This window comes from Lepisma saccharinum, chromosome 23 (assembly GCF_977018435.1).
Source record: "Lepisma saccharinum chromosome 23, izLepSacc3.1, whole genome shotgun sequence".
Lineage (NCBI taxonomy): Eukaryota > Metazoa > Arthropoda > Insecta > Zygentoma > Lepismatidae > Lepisma > Lepisma saccharinum.
The window spans coordinates 42046474-42072086 of NC_139251.1; the positions used below are offsets into that span (position 1 = coordinate 42046474).

The 25613-nt window shown below is 40.2% G+C and overlaps 1 protein-coding gene across 1 annotated transcript in view; it reads right to left on the reverse strand.

The window, feature by feature from the left end:
* Nucleotides 1-324: 324 nt before the first annotated feature.
* Nucleotides 325-25613, reverse strand: part of ltl (leucine-rich repeat-containing larval translucida) — a 93103-nt gene continuing 67814 nt past the window's right edge. Inside the window, exons 3-8 of the mRNA XM_083110181.1 lie at nucleotides 21981-22114; nucleotides 16987-17245; nucleotides 6812-7042; nucleotides 4234-4455; nucleotides 3048-3246; nucleotides 325-2193 (exon numbers count right to left, since the gene is read on the reverse strand). Of these exons, the coding sequence (XP_082966307.1) occupies nucleotides 2063-2193; nucleotides 3048-3246; nucleotides 4234-4455; nucleotides 6812-7042; nucleotides 16987-17245; nucleotides 21981-22114 (1176 nt within the window). The 3' untranslated portion in view covers nucleotides 325-2062. The remainder of the gene's footprint in view (nucleotides 2194-3047; nucleotides 3247-4233; nucleotides 4456-6811; nucleotides 7043-16986; nucleotides 17246-21980; nucleotides 22115-25613) is intronic.

Genomic DNA, 25613 nt, shown 5'->3' on the forward strand with positions numbered 1-25613 from the left:
ACTGCGCCATCGGGGATGCCCCAACAAAAATTGGGAACGACCTTTGTTATACTTCGTCACCTGTGCAATATGAACTTTACCACATTATTGTTCAAAAATGAAATTTCATTTAACAAACATCACATCACCTGCAGGTAACCTCATCCACCATCGGGAATAAGGGAGAATTCACACCGAAGCGACACGCGACACAAGGATTTTACCAATCGAACGCAGGCTTGTGCGACTGATGTGAAACATTGCTGTTGATTGGCTCGCTCCCAAGCGACATTTGTCGCGTGTGGCTCCGGTTTAAAAGGAAAACCATGAATCTCCATGTAAATATCTAGATAACATAAGTTTTTATTGAACCTAAAAAAAAGAGGTACAACGTTGTTTACTACTGTCACATGTAATATTGAACACAATACAATACACACACAACAGCAAGATTACAATATTCTTTTAGAAAACCAGAGAAGTTATAAACTAGATAAATACTGTTTAAGAGAAATGAGGCATGAGATAAGATTAAAATAAATGAGATGAAAATATGAATATTATAATATAGATTTACATTCAGTATCATTTGGTGATAGTATTTATACATAGTCCATTTGATAATGTTTTGTTACTAGACGTATTTAGGCGCCGATCCCTTAGGCTTCAAACAATTCAAATTGTAAACTCTTTATTTTGCTTTTGTAGATTATATATCATTTTTTGTAAGTGAGGTTTCGTATAAATTGCAATGTATTTTTATGAAGCATGTACAATTCAAATATCTTTCTACATAATAGATATAATTTTGTCCGCTTAAACTATAAAGAAGTGTCATGGATGGCAAAAGATATTCCTTAAAAATATACCTACGATATTAAACTAGTATAAAAGCTAAACTATTATGCGATCATGTAAGAGTTTAGTACAACTCTTCGATATTAGGAAAATTTTCCGAAGGAAGATTTCAACAATCCCTATTGGTCAAGATGTGAATGGTTTTGTGTGATTCGAGCATGTTTCTATTATCTAGAGTATATGATTGTTATGTCACCAACTATTTGTGTTTCTCCTGGCTCAGTTATCAATGCAAGAAAAATCCGAACATGATAATAACTAGTAAATAAGATTAAAACTGATATGGAACTGTAAACTTAAAATTTCATTGAATTGTTTGGATCCGTAAGAAAGATAATGAGGTTAGTGGATCCGTCTTAGCTAGTTTGGATCAATGGTATTCAACTCTAAATAATATATTGAGGAACCTGGGTAGTGGGCGTGATTTAAAACATACTTGATCTAACCTGTTCGGAACTATAATTACATGTAATTGATATATTAATACACAGTTATTCTATAATAAACACTAAAGGTACAAGAAACATTTGATTTATAAAGCACTAGTAATCAGAATGAACAGCATTCAAGATGTATTTGATTGGACAAGACTTGTATGTTGCAATTTTATGATAGCTGCCTCTACTTAATCGACAATCCCATGTGTAGCTGCAGGATATATATACATTACAAGCCGAATGCAACTTCTTTCCCTTTTAAACTTATGACGTTTATCACAAGAACAAGAAACATGGGAGGGATTGAATTCTTAGCTACAGATCCAGAAGCAATTTGTCAGATTAAATTGTGTTACGAAGAAATTAGATGAATTTCTACTTTTAACGTTTCATTTTATTATGAAGTTTACATTTATGCTACAAGAATCCTTGCTACGTCTTGCTTTTATGGATTACTGTAAAACGTTTGTGTCTCAAACCTTCAACACCTTGTCTACTACATGCGAAAACGAGAATACAAACTGAAATATGAAATATTTTCAGCTAAACACCTTTTGAAGAACTAAAAACCGTGGAATATCTTGTGCAACAGTGAAAACAGAAATATTCTGAAGAAAGCTTGATGAAATCAGCTTCCAGGGAATTGTGAAACTGGTTTCTTGGCTCACGTTATTGGAAATTACTCGAGGACAATTCATGTCGGTGGAGCAATGCATTTAATATTCTCCCCCGTTACCAGGGGGGGATTTGGCTTCACAGAAGGAACCGGCGCCGACACGTGAGACAGTTTACTCCGTCCCGACTGTCTCGTTGTAAGAAGTGACGATGGTGCACTGGGGGACTCCGAACATCACGGTGTGGTCTTTTTTTATGCGATCCACTGCATTTGCCAGCTGCTCATTACATTCTAGCGGGTTTCCTGAAATAAGTGCAAAATAGACTATCACACACATACATAAATTATATTGTAAACATACATGAAACTATGCCTTTAAACGTACCCCCAATTAACTTTTTGGTTGCGTTTGACGTCGTTTATTTGTACCAACTCGGTTAACAGCGACAGCGAATGCAGGAGTGATGGTATTGAGATCGTTTTAAAAGTTGAGACCCTTCGAGATGAAGTTGGCCCCGTGGCGGAGTGGTTAGCACATCGCGCTACGACGCCAGGGATCCCGGTTCGAATCCTGGCCTGGCCATGGATATTTGTGAGTGTGCATTTATCAATTTCATCATATCATCACTCATCCCCATCTTCGCAAATTAGCCAAGAAGTGGCACAAGAAGCGCAATAAAATAAAGGAATCAACCTTCGAGATGAGACAGAACGAAATAATTATTTTCCTTTCTCATCGCCGCATCTCCCGATGACCAAACGCCTTTCCTCTGTAGAAATTGTGGGGAGCTTAAGAATGGATTTGTAGTTCAGTGGAATAGCATTGACATGGAATGCCAAATAGTCAGTAAGTTATTATTCTCAAACTATTTTAAATTTCTCGATAAGTTCGGAGATAGTGTCATTGCGATTTGTTTTATTCGTACACTAGTAAATTCTGCCTGCCTAAAACTATTTTTCAGAGTTACACAGAAACTTCAACGGTCACACAACCACCAAGAGTTTGTTTACGGTAAATGAAAATTAATATATGTTACGCGTAATATATAAGATGGCGACAGACCGTTGAACACTTATTAGAATTTTGTGGATTTGTTTCCACTGGTCTGATTTAGATGTTTCAGAAACCTATCTCAGGTCGGAATTAAGGAACTTACCTTCCAAATGCAGCTTCAGAGTGGAGGGAATTCCAAGGGTGTTGCATCGCGTCTTGCCGGCCAACTCTTCCCCCAAGATGGTGATCAGATTGTGGGAGAGATCTGCGAAGCATAGCTCGGGAAGGCCGTGAAAGTCCTGGTCCAGGTAGGAAAGGGCGTTGTGGGATGCCAGCAGGGACTTCAATGATGGCAGGAACGTCTATAAGAAAACACGCTAATTGAATGCTAGATAAAATAAGATGGCAGGATTGTCTGCAAGAAAGCACAATCGTTGAATACGTACTAGCATAAATAAGATGGCAGATTGCCTGAAAGAAAACATGCTTATTGAATACTATCATAAATAAGATGGTACATTGTCTTAAAGATAGCACACTCATTGAATACTAGCATAAACAAGATGGTAGATTGTCTGAAAGGAAACATGCTTATTGAATACTATCATATACAAGATGGCACGATTGTCTGAAAGATACCACACCTCATTGAATAATGGCATAAATAAGACGGCAGGTTGTCTGAAAAATAGCACATTCGTTGAATACTAGCATAAATAAGATGGCAGGTTGTCTGAAAGATAGCACATTCGTTGAATACTAGCATAAACAATATGGCAGGGTCGCCTTAAAGAAAACAACTCGTTGAATACCGTAGCATAAATAAGATGGCAGGTTGTCTGAAAGAAATCACGTTTATTGAATGCTAATCTAAACAAGATGGTAGGTTGTCTGAAAGATATCACAGTCCTTGAATACTATCATCAATAAGATGGCAGGTTGTCTGAAAGATAGCACACTCATTGAATACTAGCATAAATAAGATGACGGGATAGTCTGAAAGAAAGTACGCTCGTTGAATACTAGCATAAATAAGATGGGAGGTTGTCTGAAAGATAGCACACTTCGTTGAATACTAGCATAAACAAGATGGCAGGGTCGCCATAAAGAAAACAACTGTTGAATACCAGCACAAATAAGATGGCAGAATTGTCTGAAAGGTTTTTATCACCTCTTACAAAGACAGACTGCAGAACGATAACATGCAAACATATCCAAGCATATGCAGTTGTGAGATGTGACAACAGTGGAAATTCTGCCGGACGCCTCATTTTGTCACCGATTGTAAGTTCATAAAGTCACCACAATATTTGCACGTATGTATATGTCAAATGAAATGGGTTACTTACCTTAGATGTTTCCTGCAACGTGGTGAGCTGATTGAAGGAGATGTCCAGGATTCGCAAGTCGTCCAGGCCTATCAGGTCATCTGGGGAGATGTTCTCCAGGTGATTGTGGCTGACGTTCAGCCTCTGGAGGCCATTCAGCCCCATCAGAGCCCCATCTAGCGACTGGAGCTCATTGTAGTCCAATCGCAGTTCCGACACGCGTGTCTCCAACTCCACCAGGTTCTGGAAGACGAAAAACTCATTTGATCAAGGGCGTCGTTAACGGGGGAACAGTGGGGACATATCTCACAATATTGGGGAAATGTGTTGTTTATATATGAAAGATATTGGTATACTATACACCATGCCCCCATAACTGAAAGGTAACGAAGCTTCTACATGTTATAGTTTCTCTCTCAAACAAGACGATAAGACACTGGACACACATTTTACTACAGAACATTTTCTTTTCAGTACGCTACAATCCTTCAGGAGTGGCTAAGTGGTCATCTTCCCACCAGAGGTCGCAGTTTCGAACCCTAGTCAAGGCAGGTAAGTGCCGTTGTGTTTGTCTTATCATCGAAAACACTTCATCATTCTTATGGTCGCAACTGCCCCAAGAGATAGAAAAGGGACATAAATCAGATCCTTCGGAAAACGTCTTATTAATCCTGTATGTTTTCAACCACGCCGCACCAATTCAGGGTTGCCAGTGACATCTATATTTTCTGTCTAAAAATGCACTAAATATTAGTGCAAGCTAAGCATATAGGTTGGGAAGTAGTGCAGATAAGAGACGTCTCTCTGTGAATAACTCTGTTCAAGAAATACTAATTTTCTCTGTAACACGAAATCATAAAAAAAAAAATGAAAGCAACATATGGCCCGTCTGCCTTAATAGGGACCATCGGCGCAAGTGCGCATGCGCGGACTGGACGAGTCCAGTGCCAGAATAGGATTGTGGGCTGCAACTGAAATCAAGACGGGGAAGCAGGTTCCGTAAAAGTCGTCGGCTGATGAAATAACATTGAAGTTCCACACATAGCAAAGTGGCTGGCAAAACTCGGTAAGAGGCGAGTACAAAGCGAGCAATAATAAACAACCGAACACTCATAAACAAAACCTTACACGCGTCTTTCTACCTACTTTCCCTAGCGTGTAAATGTTGCAGCAACAGAAAGGTGTGTCTAACTTTGTGCGACAGAAACCATTAGTTTTGTTTTCTGTCACCTACTTTTGACACTTTTTTTGCGAATTTATAATATTCTTTCATCATTTGGTATGAGCAGCTCTCCATAAAATAAAAGGAGGAAATATAAAATAAAACATAACAGCAACTAACGAAAAGGTGTCCAAAACATTTTGAAAGGGAACAGAGATGGCAGGAGAATATTTTAAGTGTCTTCTATCCAGTCATGAGTCTGATTACAAATATACAATAAATAAATCAGAATAAATATCCCAATTGAAGTTGTTTCATTTATAAAAAAATGTATAATTACCAAGATAGATTGATGTAGTACGTTTGAAGGTCAAACATCTCACTATGCACATATAAATTGGAATACGTAATGTGTATAATCGGTGGCCGCGGCGGCTCAGTCGGTAACGCGTCTGACTACCATGCTAAAGGTCCCGGGTGGTTCGATCCCCGATCCCGGCTGGTTCGAATCCGGGAACTTTTCTAACGTTGGAAGCGGCCCCGGCGTCCACCCAGCGTCGAATAACATGGGTACCTGGGGGAAACCCTGGGGGAAACCCTGGGGGAAACCCTGGGGGAAACCCTGGGGGGTAAAGGCGGTCAGGGGCGTGATGCTGATCACATCACCCCCACTCACGACCGGATTAAGTAAGTGTGGGGCGTTACCCCCGCACCCCCTATACGCCTTCATGGCGTGGTGCTATGCACAGGGGAACACTTTACCTTTTTTTTTACTTTTTGTAATGTGTATAATCAAACTATGACTCTTATTGTGCCAGGTAGATTACCAATAATTGAAATTTAACAAACCATCAACGAGAGTAAAAGTTAAGGCATTTAATTATAGATAACAACCACTGAAGAACCATTGCAAATTTTGGATCAATAAATGTTTCCTGAATCCCATATTTCTTTTTTATTAGAGGACACTGTCTCTCTAACACCCTATTTTGACTACAAAACTATTCAAGAGGGTGAGAATTAACGATGATGCCAGGAATTTCGCCCCCTCCCCAATAGACTCAACCACCCCTGGCAACAGGCGAACAGAGTTAAATTTTCATTCCCCATAACAATATCGTTATCACATTTGTAACACAAATATTTCCCAAATTTATTTTTGAATGAGTGACTGTAATTATATAAAAAAGGTATTTGAGCGTATTTGAACATTGTGTGTAAAATTTATATTAAAAATGTATCTTATGTACTTAAAATGTATGCTGGACGTAAACAGCCACATGTAAATCTGTAAGTCCAATAACATTTTTGTTGAGTTGAGCTTTACGCGAGAAGAAAATTCGACTTATGCTTCCCCAGATCATCACTGGAGTGCACTCGGGTGCGAAAATATCGCTAAGTAAGCTCTTTTATGTTACAGTTCCACCAGAAATTTACCTCGACACGTCCTCCAAGTTTGCTGATGTGGTTATGGGAGAGGTCGATGATGCTGAGGTGACGCAGGCCTCGAATCTCGTCCAGGGAGAAGCCATCGAGGAGGTTCTTTGTGAGGTTCACCCTCCTCAAGGACCTCATCGGGAGGAGGGAGCTGTTCAGCGAAGTGATCTCGTTGTAGCCCAGATGGAGATCTTCCAGGTTCTCCAGCTCCAGAAAATCGTCTTCCATTAGCTGCGAAGAGACATAGATTTCGGTTAGTGGTGGTTGCGGAACGTGCCAAATTGGGGAAAACTGTATTTGCAAGTTGACAAGGAGGAGGGGACCGAAGAAGTGGTCGTCGCACGGCCAGAACTGATCTTCACGGAAAGATAGGTTAAGGGGAAAGGGAGGGTTCAATACATGTATATTATAGAGCTGAGCTGATTTTGCTTTGAACCAACACCCTCACTCTCCCACTCTCACTAGTTAAAGTAAAAATGATTTTTTTCACTTTCCCAATTTATCACATGAATAACCAAAAGTAAAAATATAGAATAACTAAACATATAAAATTACTCACGCACGCACACGCTGTGTGAAATTTACAAAAATGTTGAAAATGTTTCCAAAAAACATTTCAGGGCAGCGAGAGACTCTTATTCTATTGAATTATGCTACTCAAGGTTAGGGGTGATCCTTTTGGAAGCAACCAAATGCCAATTCCTGGCCTTCTTGCTGACTAACGAGGCTCTGCAGTCTAGACTCACATCCAGTATAATCCTCTGTGGGAGTTCTTGAGATTGTTTCTTGATCATTTTTACCTTATTATCATCATTCATCCTCATCTTCGAAATTAACAAAAAGTCGCAGGAAGGCGAAGTAAAGTAGCCAAAACAATGAAAGCCAATGGATTTTAGAAATTATTTGGGATACTTCAATGGGTAGCCGGACAATTGAGATGAACACAGTTAGAAGTGAAAGGGCGGGTGGACAATTGCGATGACATTTTAAATCTTCTATCAAATTGAAGGGTGACTTAACACCCCGTACAATAGCTCTTACAAGATAATTATGTGAAATATTGATATTTTCGGCTGAGAATTTGGTTCAATCAAGTTTTTGAACATGGGCTAGAGCCAACAGATACCTTTTGAAGTCACCCGTTTCCTCTACTTTCCAACTCTCTCTTCGATTTTAATGTCACGCTTCTTCCTTTTATGACCTTCTAGATTAAGTTCCATCCGCGTATACTTGATGTTGGCGTCTTCTGCCTGGCTCTTGAGGCAGGCCAGAACAACATGAATTTTTGGATGCGGTCTTCCAAGCCACCTATTTATTTTGTTGTTCCAACCTTCTACAGCATTATTAGTTCTGTGGAGCCTTTGGTTAAGTTAGGTTAGGTTACTGTCCTACCATTAACTTGTGAAATGACATTCACCGTCAAAAATCATCGCAATTGTCCGCGATTTTGGCTTCATCCCCATTGTCCTAGATTCACTCCAATGAACAGACAATTTTTACACCTCATTGAGTCTCTTGAGAAAAAACATATATAGCAAATATAAAGAAATGTAACGTCCACCCACCGGGTACCAAATATCTGAAATAGGTCTCAGAGATATCGTTTTTAATTCTACCATTTTTAACCTTGCTAAATACAGGGTGTCCCGAATACTATACACACATTGTGGAGCTTGATTTTTTGTAAACATTTAGTACAACGTTTATATTTTCGTGTGGTGTACTTTTATTTAGAAACAGTTTATTATGGTTAGGGCCTTTCGGATGGCGCAAAGGGTCCCGGTTTCTAGGGCTGGTGTTTGGATCCACTTTAAATTGTAGATCGAGTCCTGATTAGCCTATCTCTGTATAAATGAACTTAGAAACAAACTGAGTATGATTGACACAAATCGTCGCGTATAACCCAATAGGTAGGAAAGCGACGTGAAATGACTGAGATGCATATAAAAGTAATACATTGAAGCGTGTGTTCCTACAGCGTGGAATAGTTGATTAGGACTTTGAATTTGTAGTAAAATCACAGGGCAGTCGTGGGTTCGATCCTTACTACCAGCAAAAAATAAATTTGTTCACCTGAAGACGAGCGAAGAGGTGCTTTCTAGAAACAAGTAAAGGCCTTATACTGATCGCAGGCCCAATTGGTGGCTGACCTACATAGCTCTCTCTCTCCACCAATCGTCTTCGAGGGTGTGTGCCTCGATCAACAACCTCAGTTGCGAAGTGAGAGCTGTAGGGGTAACATCGCACTCCCGTTACAACTTTGCCAAGCGTACGTCTGTTTTCGTCGGTCGTTTTTATTAGCTTGTTTATACAGTCTTGGGGAGTTTTGTGTACTATTTCTCTTTGTTTTGTGTACTATTGTCAGTGATGTGCCGCAGACTATAAGTTTACGTTTACATGCGTTGTCTACACGTAATCTACGCGTAGACTACATTGGGTTGTAGGTACATAGGCTACGTAGACAATCTGAAGTACATAAAAATTAATTTTAAAGGGTTTCAAGAAAGGAAAATGGCATTTTGAAATATATTGGTTCCTAATGAAATGAAAAGAATCCTATTTACAACAAAATTTCTCTTCTCTTCTATCATCAACTATGGAAGAAGATAAATAGTATGCAAAAAAGACAACAGATGGCAGTCGTGAAGCAAGAGTGGTCTTTTCCCAAAAAACACTAGAATATTTCTATTAGGTTTCTTCCTAGGTGAGAAATTGTTCGAATTTGGAAGAAAGAGTATGAAAAGTTCCTTTCACACATCAGCAACTGATATGCAGTATACGAGGGGTAGTCATAAAGTTTTAATTATCACCTCGAAAAAATAAAGTTACGTAATTAATTTTTTGTGTGTGTGCAGGTACATGTCTGCAGTCCAGGTACACATTGAAATCCCCGCGCCACAGTACCGTAGCACGCTGCTAGAGGAGCCAAAACAAAATGGCGCAGCCCATTGATTAAGTGGAGTATCGTGCGGTAATTCGTTTTCTGCATTTGAAGGGGATCAACGCTGCAACAATCCATGCTGAGTTGGTGGAAGTGTACGGCTGCAATGCACCATCATATGACACAGTGGTTAGGTCACGCAGACGCTTCCAGTGTGGTCAAACAAGTCTGAATGACGAAGAACGAAGTGGCAGACGATCTCTCTGTAAATAACCGGGAATCGCAAGAGTAGTGGAGGCCCTGGTGCTCGAAGACCGGCATATCACAATCGATGCGATTGTGGAAAAGGTGAAAATCAGTTATGGATCAGTTTTCAACATCTTGCATGACAAAGGTCGCAGCCCGCTGGGTCCCGCGACTGCTCACACCCATTCAAAAAAAAACCGCCGAACCGAGGCAGCAGCGGAAATGTTGCGGCTGTTTCAGACCAACTAAAGAAGTCATCCGCCTAATCACCATGGACGAGTGCTGGGTGTATCACTATGACCCCGAGACAAAGGAGCAAAGCAAGCAATGGAAACATGTGGATTCACCACCGCCGAAAAAGGCGAAAACCCAATCATCATCGGGCAAGGCGATGCTGAGTGTTTTTTGGGACTGCCATGATGTGGTGCTAACAGATTATGCTCGTAAGGGACAAACCATCACAGGAGCATACTACCGAAATCTCCTGTCGAGGTTACGGGAGGCTGTCAAGACGAAGCGTCGCGGGAAGCTGTCCAAGGGGGTATTTTTGCTCCACGACAACGCCCCAGATCATTCTGCACAGGACACAGTCACACATGCTGCTTCTTTGGGCTATCAAATTTTGCCTCACCCCCTGTATTCTCCTGACATGGCACAAAGTGACTTCTTCCTCTTTCCTCGGATGAAGAAACCATTGCGTGGCAGGCATTTCCAGAATGACGACGAGGTTATTTTCGAGGTGGAACGTTTCTGAACAGCCAAAATGCAGACTTCTACAACCACGGTCTCTGCCAAGTCATCCATCGTTGGGAAAAATGCGTCGCATTGAAGGGTGAATATGTAGAGAAGGACTAACACCATCACCAAGTTCCATGGTCACAGTTTGATTTTTTCGAGGTCATAATTAAAACTTTATGACTACCCCTCGTAATTCTCTTTTAATTCCACGGCGCCCTTCGCTAAGTTATCACCTTTCGCAATGTTGTTTACATAGATTACGTAATCTACGTGTATAAAATAGTCTACGTGTAGAATGTAGACTAACGTTGTTTACGCGTAGAAGCACATCACTGACTATTGTACAACTTTTATCCAGTAACGGCGCTGATGAACTCTCTCCCTACCCCCCCCCCCCCCAGTACGTTTGGCAACATACGGTGTATCCGACGCTCATTTGTTTTGTCCCTCCAGCAAAGTTCGGGTGCCTCGTGACCAGGGACTGCGAACCGAATTTGAACTCGAACTGAAACATGCTCCAGTTCGACTTATAGTTCGCACTCGAACCTGAACTGAAATGTTTCGCTACATTCTGGTGCACCATAACCCTCCGTGTACTTTCAGTTTCAGTTCAGTTCCGGAATGAAACCTCATTGTGAACACTTTTGGTTCGCACCCGAACCTGAACTGAAATGTTTCGCTATATTCCGGTGCACCATAACCCTCCGTGTACTTTCAGTTTCAGTTCAGTTCCGGAATGAAACCTCACTGTGAACACTTTCGGTTCGCACCCGAACCTGAACTGAAATGTTTCGCTACATTCTGGTGCACCATAACTACCGTGTACTTTCAGTTTCAGTTCAGTTCCGGAATGAAACTTCACTGTGAACACTTTTGGTTCGCACCCGAACCTGAACTGAAATGTTTCGCTACATTCTGGTGCACCATAACCTTCCGTGTACTTTCAGTTTCAGTTCAGTTCCGGAATGAAACTTCATTGTGAACACTTTTGGTTCGCACCCGAACCTGAACTGAAATGTTTCGCTACATTCTGGTGCACCATAACCCTCCGTGTACTTTCAGTTTCAGTTCAGTTCCGGAATGAAACTTCACTGTGAACACTTTTGGTTCGCACCCGAACCTGAACTGAAATGTTTCGCTACATTCTGGTGCACCATAACCTTCCGTGTACTTTCAGTTTCAGTTCAGTTCCGGAATGAAACTTCACTGTGAACACTTTTGGTTCGCACCCGAACCTGAACTGAAATGTTTCGCTACATTCTGGTGCACCATAACCTTCCGTGTACTTTCAGTTTCAGTTCAGTTCCGGAATGAAACTTCACTGTGAACACTTTTGGTTCGCACCCGAACCTGAACTGAAATGTTTCGCTACATTCTGGTGCACCATAACCCTCCGTGTACTTTCAGTTTCAGTTCAGTTCCGGAATGAAACCTCATTGTGAACACTTTTGGTTCGCACCCGAACCTGAACTGAAATGTTTCGCTATATTCCGGTGCACCATAACCCTCCGTGTACTTTCAGTTTCAGTTCAGTTCCGGAATGAAACCTCACTGTGAACACTTTCGGTTCGCACCCGAACCTGAACTGAAATGTTTCGCTACATTCTGGTGCACCATAACTACCGTGTACTTTCAGTTTCAGTTCAGTTCCGGAATGAAACTTCACTGTGAACACTTTTGGTTCGCACCCGAACCTGAACTGAAATGTTTCGCTACATTCTGGTGCACCATAACCTTCCGTGTACTTTCAGTTTCAGTTCAGTTCCGGAATGAAACTTCATTGTGAACACTTTTGGTTCGCACCCGAACCTGAACTGAAATGTTTCGCTACATTCTGGTGCACCATAACCCTCCGTGTACTTTCAGTTTCAGTTCAGTTCCGGAATGAAACTTCATTGTGAACACTTTTGGTTCGCACCCGAACCTGAACTGAAATGTTTCGCTACATTCTGGTGCACCATAACCCTCCGTGTACTTTCAGCTTCAGTTCAGTTCCGGAATGAAACCTCGTTGTGAACATTTCCGGTGCACACCTGAACTGAAATGTTTTGCTACATTCTGGTGCACCATAACCCTCCGTGTAGTTTCAGTTTAAGTTTTGTTTCGGAATAAAACTTCGTAGTGAACAATTTGGTATTTTGGGGGCTGCCAGATCCGAATATTTGGAAATAGATAAGATCCGAAATGCCATTAAGGCAGCGTTTCTCAAATTTTTTGTCTGAGAGTTCCCCTTGACATAATTGAATATTTCTGTGTACCCCCTGAATTCTCAATATTTTATATACCTAAAAATTGTATGAAATAAGTGTGAAAAATGACACCAAACACGAACTCATTGCTTCCAATACGCTACATAATAATATGGATACGTAGTTATTACTTCTGAGTGGCAATATGTTTGTAATTAGTATATCTTGGTCGTGTTTGGTGTCATTTTTCATATTTTATAGCCCAGATTTCAATTGTAACAAAATAAATGTAATGTTGTTACAACATAAAAAAATAACATTGTTGATTCAAATAGTCAGTAGGTGACTCACTAGTCACTACGTCCGTCCGGTCCAGTTTCTATTGCGTCACCACCTGTAGGAAGGGAACAGGAAGTATGTATTTTCCAACAGTGCCTTACATCGCATTGCATTCCCGTTCCCAACCAATCACGTGGCCTCCTACCCGACTGCCATGCCATCAAACTGTTTAAATCCAGGTACTATAAAGAACCCTGTTCATACAAGATATTAGTCAAATCCACATTGGAATTGTGTTTTTCACCACAGCTGCAGCGCAATTCAAGAAACAATTCTCATATCGGCGTTGTCCAAGAGTAGTGGTCATTGGTTCTGCGGTCACGAAAGAAGTTTGATCGACACACTGTCGGCTTAAACCACAATACATTTTCTTTCAATGGGTAACTGGGGAAGGCAAGTGCAATGCGCATTTTCCCCACTTTTCATTGTGGTTACTCTTGAGAGGGCGCATTTTCCCCACTTTTATTGCGAGAGCGCACTTTTCCCGGACGCATTTTTCCCGACACCGGTGGTTTTGGCTGCACCAGCCACCCAGGTAAGCGTGGAGCGGTTGTTCCCAAGTGTGAAGTTTGTAATGTCAGATTTGAGGTACAACCTTTCCTCTCCAACACTTGATGATCTCATGGTCTTGCGGACGAATGCTTTATTCCAAAAGCGTTCTGATCAGCACTTGCCAGCCTTAACCCTTTCACCCCCAGGCACATCACGTATGATGTGTTGACAGAATGGTCGTACAGACCAAGCACATCACGTATGATGTGTTCGTAGTGTATTGTTTTCTTTGTAAACGTGGGTATCTGGTTTGAGGCAGGGAAAAGGGAAATTCTTTCTGGGAAGCTCTACCGTGAAGGTTGTCTTGTTGCCTTCCGTAATAACCAACAGGTGTGTGAAACAGTGGCGCCCCTTATGACCATATATGGAAAGAAGCAACGAGCGTTTGTTGTGCCTATTTGTTGAGAGTTGACGAAGAAGGACGGTTGATTTCTTTCATTCCGAAAATGAATTATTTTAGTGATTCTAGTGATTCAGACTATATTCCGGACAATTCTGGAGCCTCTACAAAATCTGACGTATCTTCGGAATCCATTTCGGAAGATGAAGAAGATACACCATTATCATATGATGGGTGGAAAGTTTTGCCAGATGAACCTGTTTCATGCTCTCCGGAACACTTTGCTAAGTAACATAAGGACAAGAAGAAGTAAAAAGTTTCCATTTGGACCTGTTGTACTACTATGTACTTGTTTTATGTATTATATTTATTATGTTATCCATATAACAATGTAAAATTTACAAAATTTGTAGCTACAAGTAGTAAAGACACAATATGTAATACAATGTATTTCTTTTATGTGTAATATATATATATATATATTTTTATTACATATTATTATTACATTATGTACTATTATATAACGCAGTACATAAATATAAAAAATAAATACTAAAAATCATATTATCGTTATCACTGAACATTCCACAAAGTTCAAAAAACAACAAAGAAGTAGAGAATGGACAAGAATAAGTAGGAAGTTTTCATCTGGACTTGCTGTACTACTCAGCACTTCGTTTATGTATACTAATGTATTTGTTTATGTATTATATGTATTATGTTATGCATATCCATATAACAATGAAATATTTACAAAATGTGTAGCTACGAGTGAATAACGACGCAATTTATAATACAATATATATTATATATAATGTTTATTATGTATTGTTATTTCTTTATGTACTATTACATAACTCAGTATATAAAAACAAAAACATATTATGGTTATTACTGAACTTCCTACAAAGTTCAAAGAAATACAATATTAATTGGGATGAAGATTCAGGTAATATTTGTCATGGAATATTAAATGTTTTTATTATTGAAGATTTTACATTAGAACCTGGGATGTAGAGGGTTTTCACGTTTCTCTGTCTGGGGCTGAAAGGGTTAAACCAAGATGAAAATTCTTTCAGTTCCTCTATTAGCTCCAGTAGTGTTTACGAGTTCGTCGAGGAGGAAGATCAATAGTCATTGTTTTTAATGCTCACATGTTTGCTGTCGTTTTTCATAATTCTCGTTTGGAAAGACATTTAAAAGATTAACATTGTAAGATTTATGTATGACCTAATTTCCTTTTTTATTCAAAATTTAAATAATAGCTGTTAAAGTGCAAATACGAGGTTACATACGAGGAGGAGGAACTCGTACTACAAAATTATGACATGTATCATTTACAATCAACCAAAGTTTGTGAAGCATATTTTTAAGTGATTTTTCTTTAATCCATGGTTATTTGTAGGTGTGAAAATATCCATCGAGGATAGATGCTTATTGCGTTTTTCATAAATTAACAGTTCATACACTATTTTATTTTAATTTTCTATTTTCAGGAATTCAGAAAACCAAACAAAATTATGTAATTACATACAAAAGAGTAATACAAAAGAGTAAATGCCATTTTCCATGAATTGGAAAATTTGCTGCCATAGGAAAATCTAATGTGTATTAATCTTATTAATGTAGTTTTGCGCGAAAATGGACACACTTGTGAAGCTAGCCACAGCTCACATAGAATTGTATCTGTTTTATTAACTACAATTTGGTTGCTGTACTGTGATGACATACGTTACTTTCATAAATGTATTAGTTTAACTACAATTTGGTTACTGTACTGTGATGTCATACGCTACTTTCAGAAATTAAAAAAGAACAAGAGTTTCCTTATTCTCTATTGTAAAAAAACAAATAACAACAAAGCTGGAACCTGCCATGGTTGCGAACCCATAAGAACTTGTTTGTTACATCTGCACATGTGTTTATGTGTGAACAAGTATGTTGAAAACTGAAAACTTTCATTCCGGGCCAAACTGGAAGTGAAAGTTCAGACCATCCATTTACAGTTCGGGTAGATATACTCCGGTTTCGTTCCAATTTTAGTTCGAGAACTAAAAATGAACAGAAGGGTTTCATTCCGGGCCGAACTAGAAGTCCAACCTCGGATCATTCTAGTTACGGTTCGGATAGATATGCTCCGGTTTCATTCCAGTTTCAGTTCGAGAACTGAAAGTGAACCGAAAGGTTTCATTCCGGGCCGAACTGAAACTAAAACCCCAGATCATTCCAGTTGTGGTTCGGACATATGTACTCCGGTTTCATTCCAGTTTCAGTTCGAGAACTGAAAGTGAACCGAAAGGTTTCATTCTGGGCCGAACTGAAACTAAAACCCCAGATCATTTCAGTTACGGTTCGGATAGATATATTCTGGTTTCATTCCAGTTTCAGTTCAAGAACTGAAAGTGAACCGAAAGGTTTTATTCCGGGCCGAACTGAAACTATAACCTCAGGTCATTCCAGTTACGGTTCGGACATATATATTCCGGTTCCATTCCAGTTTCAGTTCGAGAACTGAAAATGAACCGAATGGTTTCATTCCGTGCCGAACTGGATGTAAAACATCAGATCATTCCAGTTCTGGTTCGGACATATATACTCCGGTTTCATTCCAGTTTCAGTTCGAGAACTGAAAGTGAACCGCAATGTTTCATTCCGAGCCGAACTGAAACTGAAACTGAAAGTAGGTTTCAACTGCAGTCCCTGCTCGTGACACGAAAATGCCCGATGTTAGTCGAAGAGAATTCAACTGATCGCTGATTCGTTGTTTCCCAGCCGCCAGTTGGAAATGCGAGTAGTATAGACATTGAGTGCTGTCCAGTTAACATTGTATGCAAACTACAGGTGGGGTAGACCGTGGACATGCCGTTCCCCCGAGAAATGATCATCCTACCGTGTCTATCTTGTTGTGGCTGAGGACGAGCTGCTTCAGTCTCCTGGCCCTCGGGAGTCCTCCCTCCAGCGACTGGAGCCTGTTGTGCTGGAGAAACAAGTGCTTCAGGTGCTTCTGCATTCGGAAGTCAGGAGTCAGCTTCTCTATCATGTTCCTCTCGGCATACAGGAAGTGAAGTTTTCCGTCGATCGGAAGCTGACCTTGCAGTGACGTCACATTGTTCTCATTCAGGAACAGCCACTCCAAATTGTTTAGGTCCCTGGAATTGACAAGGAAATGTAGCCGTAAGTGTGAGATACTGACATGTTACAGAGGAAATGAAGCTGAGAGAAAAGAAGACAAAAATATATTGAGTGTGAGCACAAAGAAGAGGATAAAAGAAGCGAGGGATATAGAGAGGAAAGAGAAGGAAAATGAGGAAGTAAGAGAAGGAAAAGAGAAGAGAAATGATGTGAGAGAAAGAGAAGAGAAATGAAGAAGCGAGAGGAAGGAAAAGAAGAGAACAGAAGAAGCGAAAGGAAGAAAAATAAGAGAAATGATGAAGCGAGAGGAAGGAAATGATGAAGAGAAATGAAGAAACGAGGGGAAGGAAATGAAGAAGAGAGAGGGAGGAAAAGAAGAGGAATGAACAAGCGAGAGGAAGGAAATGAACAAGCGAGGGGAAGGAAATGATGAAGTGAGAGGAAGGAAAAAAAGAGAAATGAAGAAGCAAAAGGAAAAAAATACGAAAAATGATGAAGCGAGAGGAAGGAAATGATGAAGAGATATGAAGAAGCGAGATGAAGGAATAGAAGAGAACGAAGAGGAAAACGGAGTGAGGAGAAAATAATACAACAGAAATCAAAAAGGGAGAACAGAAGTTGAGAGAAAGAGGAGAAACGAAAAAGCAAGAGAACGAGATAGAACTATGAGGGAAATCAAGAAACAGGGAGAGGTAAGAAAGAGCATAGAAATAGAAAAAGAAGAGCAACGAAAAAGTGAAAGAGAAAAGAAATATATGACAAATCAAGATGGACAGAAAGAGACAAAAGGAATAGGAGAGATATCGAGAAGTTAGAGAAAGGGAGAAGTGAAAAAAGTCAAGAAAAGACAGAGAAAAGAAGGAAAATGAAGTGAGAGAGAGAAAGGGAAAGGAAGGTAAATTAACTTGTAAAAGAGATAGAGAGATGGTAGAAACGACGAAACAGAAAGCGATTAGCTAATAAAAAATTGCAGGAAAGCGATGTAAAAATACAAACAAAAATGTATACAAATTTCGTAATTGCAATCTCAGAACATTTTTTTCTGGAAATTTGGATACGAGGTCTTTTATGTGGAAAATCGTTAGCCTATAGTAACTTTAGTATTAATGAAAATACTTCTACTTGGATGCAGTGTTCGGAAAACAGTTCAACGAACTGTTTCCCAACACCGCTGCACGTGTCTGTTGCTGTTTTAGAAGGCTGTAAAAGTTGTGGTGCATTAAATGTGGCGAAGAGCCCGCTTTACTGCCAGCTAATTTCAGAATCCAGCATGGCCAAGAACAGATTCTTTTGGATGCTTGAGCACTGGGGTCCGTTCATCAATGTTGCCAGGGCATGTTGGAGACAAACTCACATCATAGCTGAAAATGTCCGTATGGACCGTGGGACACCATTTTTTTAGAGCTTAGTATGCGGGTTTTAGTCCTGTCTTTCTGGCACTGATACATTCTGTAGACCTTTTTGTTGGTTTAATAAATGAACATCTACAGTTTATTCTGAGAAGTTTATTGTGCTTCTCACTCGGACGAACTCAAGTGCTACAAAATAAATATTCGAGAACCACAACAGTTGAACATCGATAGTGCAGCTTTGCACAGACTACAACCTATGTAGTATATTAACTCTTGAATTCCCGTTTATACACTTTATATGTTTATTGACAAAAACACCCTACACTTTTACCTTCTGTACTCAACTTGTCTTGTAAAACCTTGTTCCCGCTCTCTTGTATAGTATGTTTTGAAACTTTGTCGAAATTTAAAAGAAAAACGACTAAGGATATCCTAACTCAAGACACTAGACTAAAATAACGCATTTTTCAAAATGCCTATAAATGCCTATTGTTAGGTTTGTTGCCTCTTTTACGTAATATTGAATTAAATGCCTTCTTTATAATTTTTGTTTACGTTTTCTACTTTAGCTCTCTCTACGGTACGTAATATCTTGTTTTGTGAATGTCCTTGTTCAATTTTTCCTATCGCCGTCCATCATCATCATCGCGATCAAGCAAAAGTGACAAAAAAGTGGCCCAAAAATAAGAAAAATAGAGTAGACGAGGGCAAAGTAAAGCTATCCTGGGCTGGTCGTCCATTTTCGAACAATTCAATAGTCTTTGCAGTGGCGCAGTGGTAACATTCTTGCCTTGTAATCAAGAGATCTCAGGTTCAAACTTCATTGAAAACATATTGCACGGTGTTTAGGATCTCATTTCAAACTGTACAGCATCGAAATTCCAACTCAAAACCGAGCGCAGGGGACGTGGGTGCTGCAATCAGCTGCTTACCACGTAATCCTGCCCCTGCGTTGCCAAAATATTCGGCATTCTGCAACATATCGTTGTCACCTTGATTCAGTGCCCATTGTTGTATAATCATGAATGTTTTGGCAAGACTGCAAGGGAGGGGAGTTATAAATATGGCACGAGCAAAGAGGAAGCGAGAGGAGAAAACAAATGAATACCAACTTTATTTTGCGGGGGTTTTCTCATCTTAGTAGAGCTCGTTGAAGGTCCAGTCCTGATTTGCCTATTTGTGCATAAAATGAACTTAAAGGAAACATTTGACAAACTTTGAACTTTTCAGTCCATTTGTAGACACACCATTGCAGCAAAACACCGTTACCATACGGTGCCGAAAGTCTTCAATGGATTTTGGTCTCTGACACACCTTCAGACCACTGAAAGCTGCTGTTTGGTGCAAACGAAAAGCGTCATTGTTAACGTCACGCCAGTCATAATGGAACTGACAGAGCTAATCAAACCTGTACGTAGTCAGTGTGTAGCTGGTAATGTATGCGAAACAACAACATTGATGCCATTACACACATACACACACACGCGTGTTTGTGTGTGTGTATGTATGCTGTGGCGGCGATTGAGTTCCAAAACCTGGGGGAAAGGTGCCGACACTGGGGGGAGGCAAGGACAGTATATTTCCCTTTGTAGATAAGATTTAGCATAGTGTGGGGGCAAAGTGGCGAGAAGTGGGGGCAACTGCCCCCTCGCTCCCCTAATCGCCGACACTGTATGTATGTATGTGTCCTCACAAAAAGTTTGGAATATTGTTATATTAGGTAATAGGTGATAGGTGATAGGCACGGTGGCTTGTCGGCGAAAAGAAGAGAACGTCCAGCATTGTTGCATTCCAAGGAAGTGCCTATCACCTATTGTGATATTCCAATTCTTTTGTGAGGAGTATATATATATATATATAACTATAACTGCCTTGGAGATAATTATTAAGCCATCCTCTTATAATCAACACAATCTCTAACATTATTAAAACATTGAGAGATACTGTTGGTGTGTTATAACACATTAACTTTTAAATCGATTCATTTTATAATTTATGCTAGTGTCCTCGAAGCTTCACAAGTATAAAATCTCATAATTCCTGATATCTGCGGACCATAGGTTAAGATCCGCTTCACTAGATTATGAAGTCCATCTTGAACAACTTTTATAAGAGTAGTGACTGGACTTGATCTGTTCTGCAAGAAATAATATTTTATTGAATACCAGACAGGGATAGACTGGCTATGACATCATGGCCAACGAACAACGCAATTAGCTCATTGCTTGCATCAGAACTATTGAAGATAAGATAATCGTGTGATTGCAGTTCAATTAGGAAAATTACTGACACAAGGTTATAGTCTGTCGATGGCTCCTAATGCATTAAAGCTTTCGCTGTCTTTTACTCGCATTTTGTTATGGATTTGGCACTTTAATATTGGTGGCTAAAGTAAAGTTAAAAACGTAGTTCCCCATAAATATAGCACCGCGCTATGAAGGTACATTTAGGGAATGTGAGATCAGCACCAGGCTCCGGCCGCCATTACCCCTCAGGGTTTCCACGAAGTACCCATTGATTTGAGGCTGGGTGAGTCCCAGAGCCTCTTTATGCGGGAACAAGGCCGGAAGAATTCCTACCTTAGATCGATCACCCACCCCGAGAATCGAAGCCGGGTCTCACGTGACGTATGTAGTAAATATATTTAGTAGCTCTGCGGAGATGAAAAAAAGAATGCCAAGAATTTGAGGATGGGAGTTTTTCTTATTCCTTTTTTTTATTTTTTGAAATTTACTTACGACGTTACGTTTGCTGCCCTTCCTCCTGAGTTTCTCTTTCGTATTTTCCTGTCTCTTTTCTTATCTCTGTTTTTATCCCTTGTCCCTTCTTTTATCTTTATATTTCCTTCTCCGGTGTCTTTGTTCTTCTCCTGTCTCTTCCTTTGCTTTATCTTTCCTCCTCTGCTTTTTCTTCCCTTATCTCTTTCTTTCCTACTCTGGTTCCCTTTGTTCTTCCCCTGTCTCTTTCTTTATCTTCATCTAACTTTCCTTCTGTTTCTCTTATCTCCTTTTCACTTTATCTTCATCTATCTTTCCTCCTTTTTCTCCTTCCACTTCCCCTTTCTCTTTCCTTATCTTTATCTATTTTTCTCTTCCGTTTCTCCTGTCTCTTTCAGTTGTTTTCTTTATCTGCCTTTCCTCTGCTTTCTCTTTCGTCTGTCTCTTTCCTTTTTTGTCCATATAGGCATGTATTATCGACGATCACTTGTCGGACAGTATCTCACAATCTTCGTGTGGTTCCTGGCGTTCACAGGCCTGTACTGACTTGGGATATCTCCCTAGTCCACGGGTTCCTATCGTAAACATGTATTTTGTCGTTTCTCACGCTCTCCCTCAGTTTGTGCACACCTGTTAATTGCTTTGGAAGTACGAATTGCTTGCAAATTGTGCTGCTTCCTTACCTGATGGTGTTGTTGAGGCTGTGCAGCTGGTTCCTGGCTATCTGCAAGTATCGGATGCTCCTCGGGAAGCTCCCGTTCTCGAGTCGACTGATGTTGTTTCCCGAGATGACAAGAGTCTCCAGATCTCCCAGATTCTGAAACAAACAATTTCATAGAATTGGCAAACATAAAATAACAGCAGTTGTTGTTTAGTTTACACATGTTTGAAGTACATCAAGTTAAGACGCTCACACTGTAGCTGTGTAAATTCAATACGTTTCGTGGCGTACTAATCATAGTCGCCATAGAAACTGCCGCCGGCCTCTGAAGGTCGCATGCTGTGAGACCAAGAAACCCAGGCATGGTCGCTGCCAGCAATTTATGTAGGTGTGGGGTCGGTATGTCCACTTAAAATTGAATATTAAAAACATTTAACGTAAACAACCCCGCGCATATTGCAATATATCGTAAAGACATGTGCGTGTGGTGGTATGGTTCCATACTCGGCCATTTGTGGCCATTTCATCCTTGCCTCCAGGTACCGTTCTATTAGAGGCTGTGTGATCTCCAGAGTCGTTACACGCACAGAGTCCCATCTGAAATCACCCACCCTAGGAATCGAACCCGGGTCTCCCGTGACCATCAGACACCCTTGACTTTCTAATAATTATTATACCTAGTCTGGCCATAAATACTGTTACACACTATTTTGTGAATAAATTTAATATGGTTTCAGATTTTTAAATGTTCTTTTAGTATGTTACACTTACATATATTACACACAAATAGCACCAATCAGTTTTCAAAATGTACACTTTTCGCTCTCACACAGGCTCGTAGTCTTCCAGGCCAGGCATCTATTGATGGGAAAGTCCGCCCCTGCTGCTATCAAGGAGCGCTTTTAACTTTCAGTTATAGGGTCCCTCTTCTTGCAGCTCTTCTCTAGCTCTGGGCACAGTTTGTAGTCCAAGGTACTGAGATCATGGCTATCAGATGGCCAATCAAAAGTGGAGGTGAAATCGAGTACACTAGTCTCCAATCACTGTCGCGTCATCCTTGCCTTATGAGCTGGGGCAGAATATTTCTTGAACATCCAGGATTTATTGTGAAACATTGTTTGGTTCAACAGTGTCACGAGAGTGTCCAGGACACTTTCCACATACACTTTCGCACAGCTTTTAAGCCCTTTTTCTCAAAAATGAAGCCTGGTGGAATTCTCATAGCTCACACCCCACCGAACCATGACTGAGGGGGGCTGGTGGCATCTCTGATTTTTGGGAACTCTCTCACAAACTTCTCGTGAGTTTGAAGCATACACCCTTTCATTTTGGCGGTTAAAACTTTATTCAGTGGTGAACAATTTCTTATCAGTGAAGAGAATGCTGCAATGCCCATTGACAACGTACCGCTGCAGGAGCCGTCTCGATTTCAGTTCCCTCTGCTTCTTTACTTGCGTCGTCAGGACATTTCCAGTACTCCACTGGAAAGCTCCAATTCCAAGGTCTTCATTAAGTACCCTGAACATTGATTGTTGTGAAATGTTCAGCTCCTGTGCCATTATCACTTCCTTCCGGATGGGATTTCGGCGGAAGCAAGCCACCACTGCTTTAACAGCCTCTGCTGTTCATACGGTGTGAAGTCGACAACTCTTGGGCGATCTTTCATGCTACCAGTCTCAGTGAATCTCTGGATTGTCTGATACACAAACCTTTTGCTGATCTTCGGGATTTTTAGGGGCTGGAAAATCTCAGTGAGTGACTTCCCAACCATATGCAGAGCAATTACGGCTACTCTGTTTTCATATTCGCCCCACTCCATGCTAAGCACAAGAAGATACGCGCTTGCTCTTTCACAGCTGAACACACAATGGTCAGGAGTGAACTTCAGCACAAGCGTGGGTCATGAGCCTGACTACAGGATGTACAGTCCAAGCCGAAAGTTTGTAACAGTATTTATGGCCAGACTAGGTACACTAATATTAATGATAAACCAATTTTTGGCCAATATATTACTACTCTATCCACCTCATGAATGATTACCGTACACTACTGTTTCTATTACTTCTTTATACCTTGCATACAGTCAGTGAAAAGTAATATCATTCAAGGTGTTCGTAACTTTACACACCACATCCAAGAAATATCTTGGAATGTTAGGGAGGGAATTTTAGACATCAAGTTTTCGTTCTCGACTATCTACTTTAAAGTACTCTGGGTGTCATTCAGTTCCTCACCGGGGTAGTATATGAGGAGGGAGTAAAGGGATGCTTTCTGCATCTTTGGGACTTGGGGGGGGGGGGTTTGTTACGGGTGGGGTGACTTTCCCGTAAGCAACCAAATGTCAACCTTTCTTGGACGTAGTATATCTTGCATGCTATCGAGGCTCTGTCATTGGACTCGCAGCCAATATAATCCTGTGTCAGGTTTGTGTTGTGTTCTGGACATGTGTGCTTGTAATTGTCCTTTCATCCATTTCATCTTTCTACCATATTTCATCCCCATCTTCGCGTTAAGCCCAAAAAGCAAAGTAAAATAAAACAAATCAAAATTTTCAAAAATAATAAAAAGTTGCTACGTGACCCCCTCCCCCACTGGAACTATTTTAAATACCACACTTGGTCTGAACTATCTCTCTCCCTCCTCTTTGGTTCGGATTTCGGAAAAAGAGAGATATTTATCCATAAACACCCAAATATTTCCCAACATTTCCTAAAACTTTTTACAAAGGGCATTTTAGCTATATATTTACCCTTACACTCAAAACAACTAAGTTATACTCCCGGATCGAAAATTCTGATAAAAATCTGCACAAATACATCAGCTGAAACAAAAAATGCATTAAATCTATAGCTCAGACCAAATTTAAGTGTATCATCGAGAAAGATGCCGGAAGGTGCATCAAAAAACACATCAACTGATGCAGGTCCGTACCCAGGGGAGGGACCACGCCCCCCACCCCCAATATCGAGCTATAAAATATTTAAATGTGAACCTATAAAAATCTACGAAAATAACATGGACGATTTTTCAAATTTGTAAAAAAAATCAGTTTTGTTCTTGCATAAATGAATGTGTTTCTTGTGTAGAAAGGCTCCAGGTTCGAACGCTATCATGGGCATAGGTGTTCTTTGTGTGTTCCTTCATCAACTTCATCATATCATCGCTCATCCTCATCGTCACGATTAGACAAACTTGACAGAAAAGCAACATAAAAAACTTAATACAATAAGCCTCGTAGCATTTCTGATCTTCTCTTTGTTTCACATATTCAGATCTACCCCATCGCCCTTAAATATATCCTGGGTACGGGCCTTATAACAACATACATAAAATAAAGATAAAACACGAATGCAATCTGATATAAGTATGAAATATTATTGATCATTATTAAGCAATAATTAAATAAAATCTAACACTTAAAAAAATTAAACACTTCAATTGTTTTATAACCTAAACCCACCTCTCTCGCTTTATATATACACACTGTATACGTACATAAAACATATTTTCGGAGTTGGCCCCTGCTTCAAAAAAATCCTCAACTGATGCATTAAGTTACAGCTCGGTACAGAAAGAAATGCTCGCTTGCATCACACGATGCACTTGAGCTTTACCTTCACAAACGATACACAGCAAATGCATGAAACTTTAAACC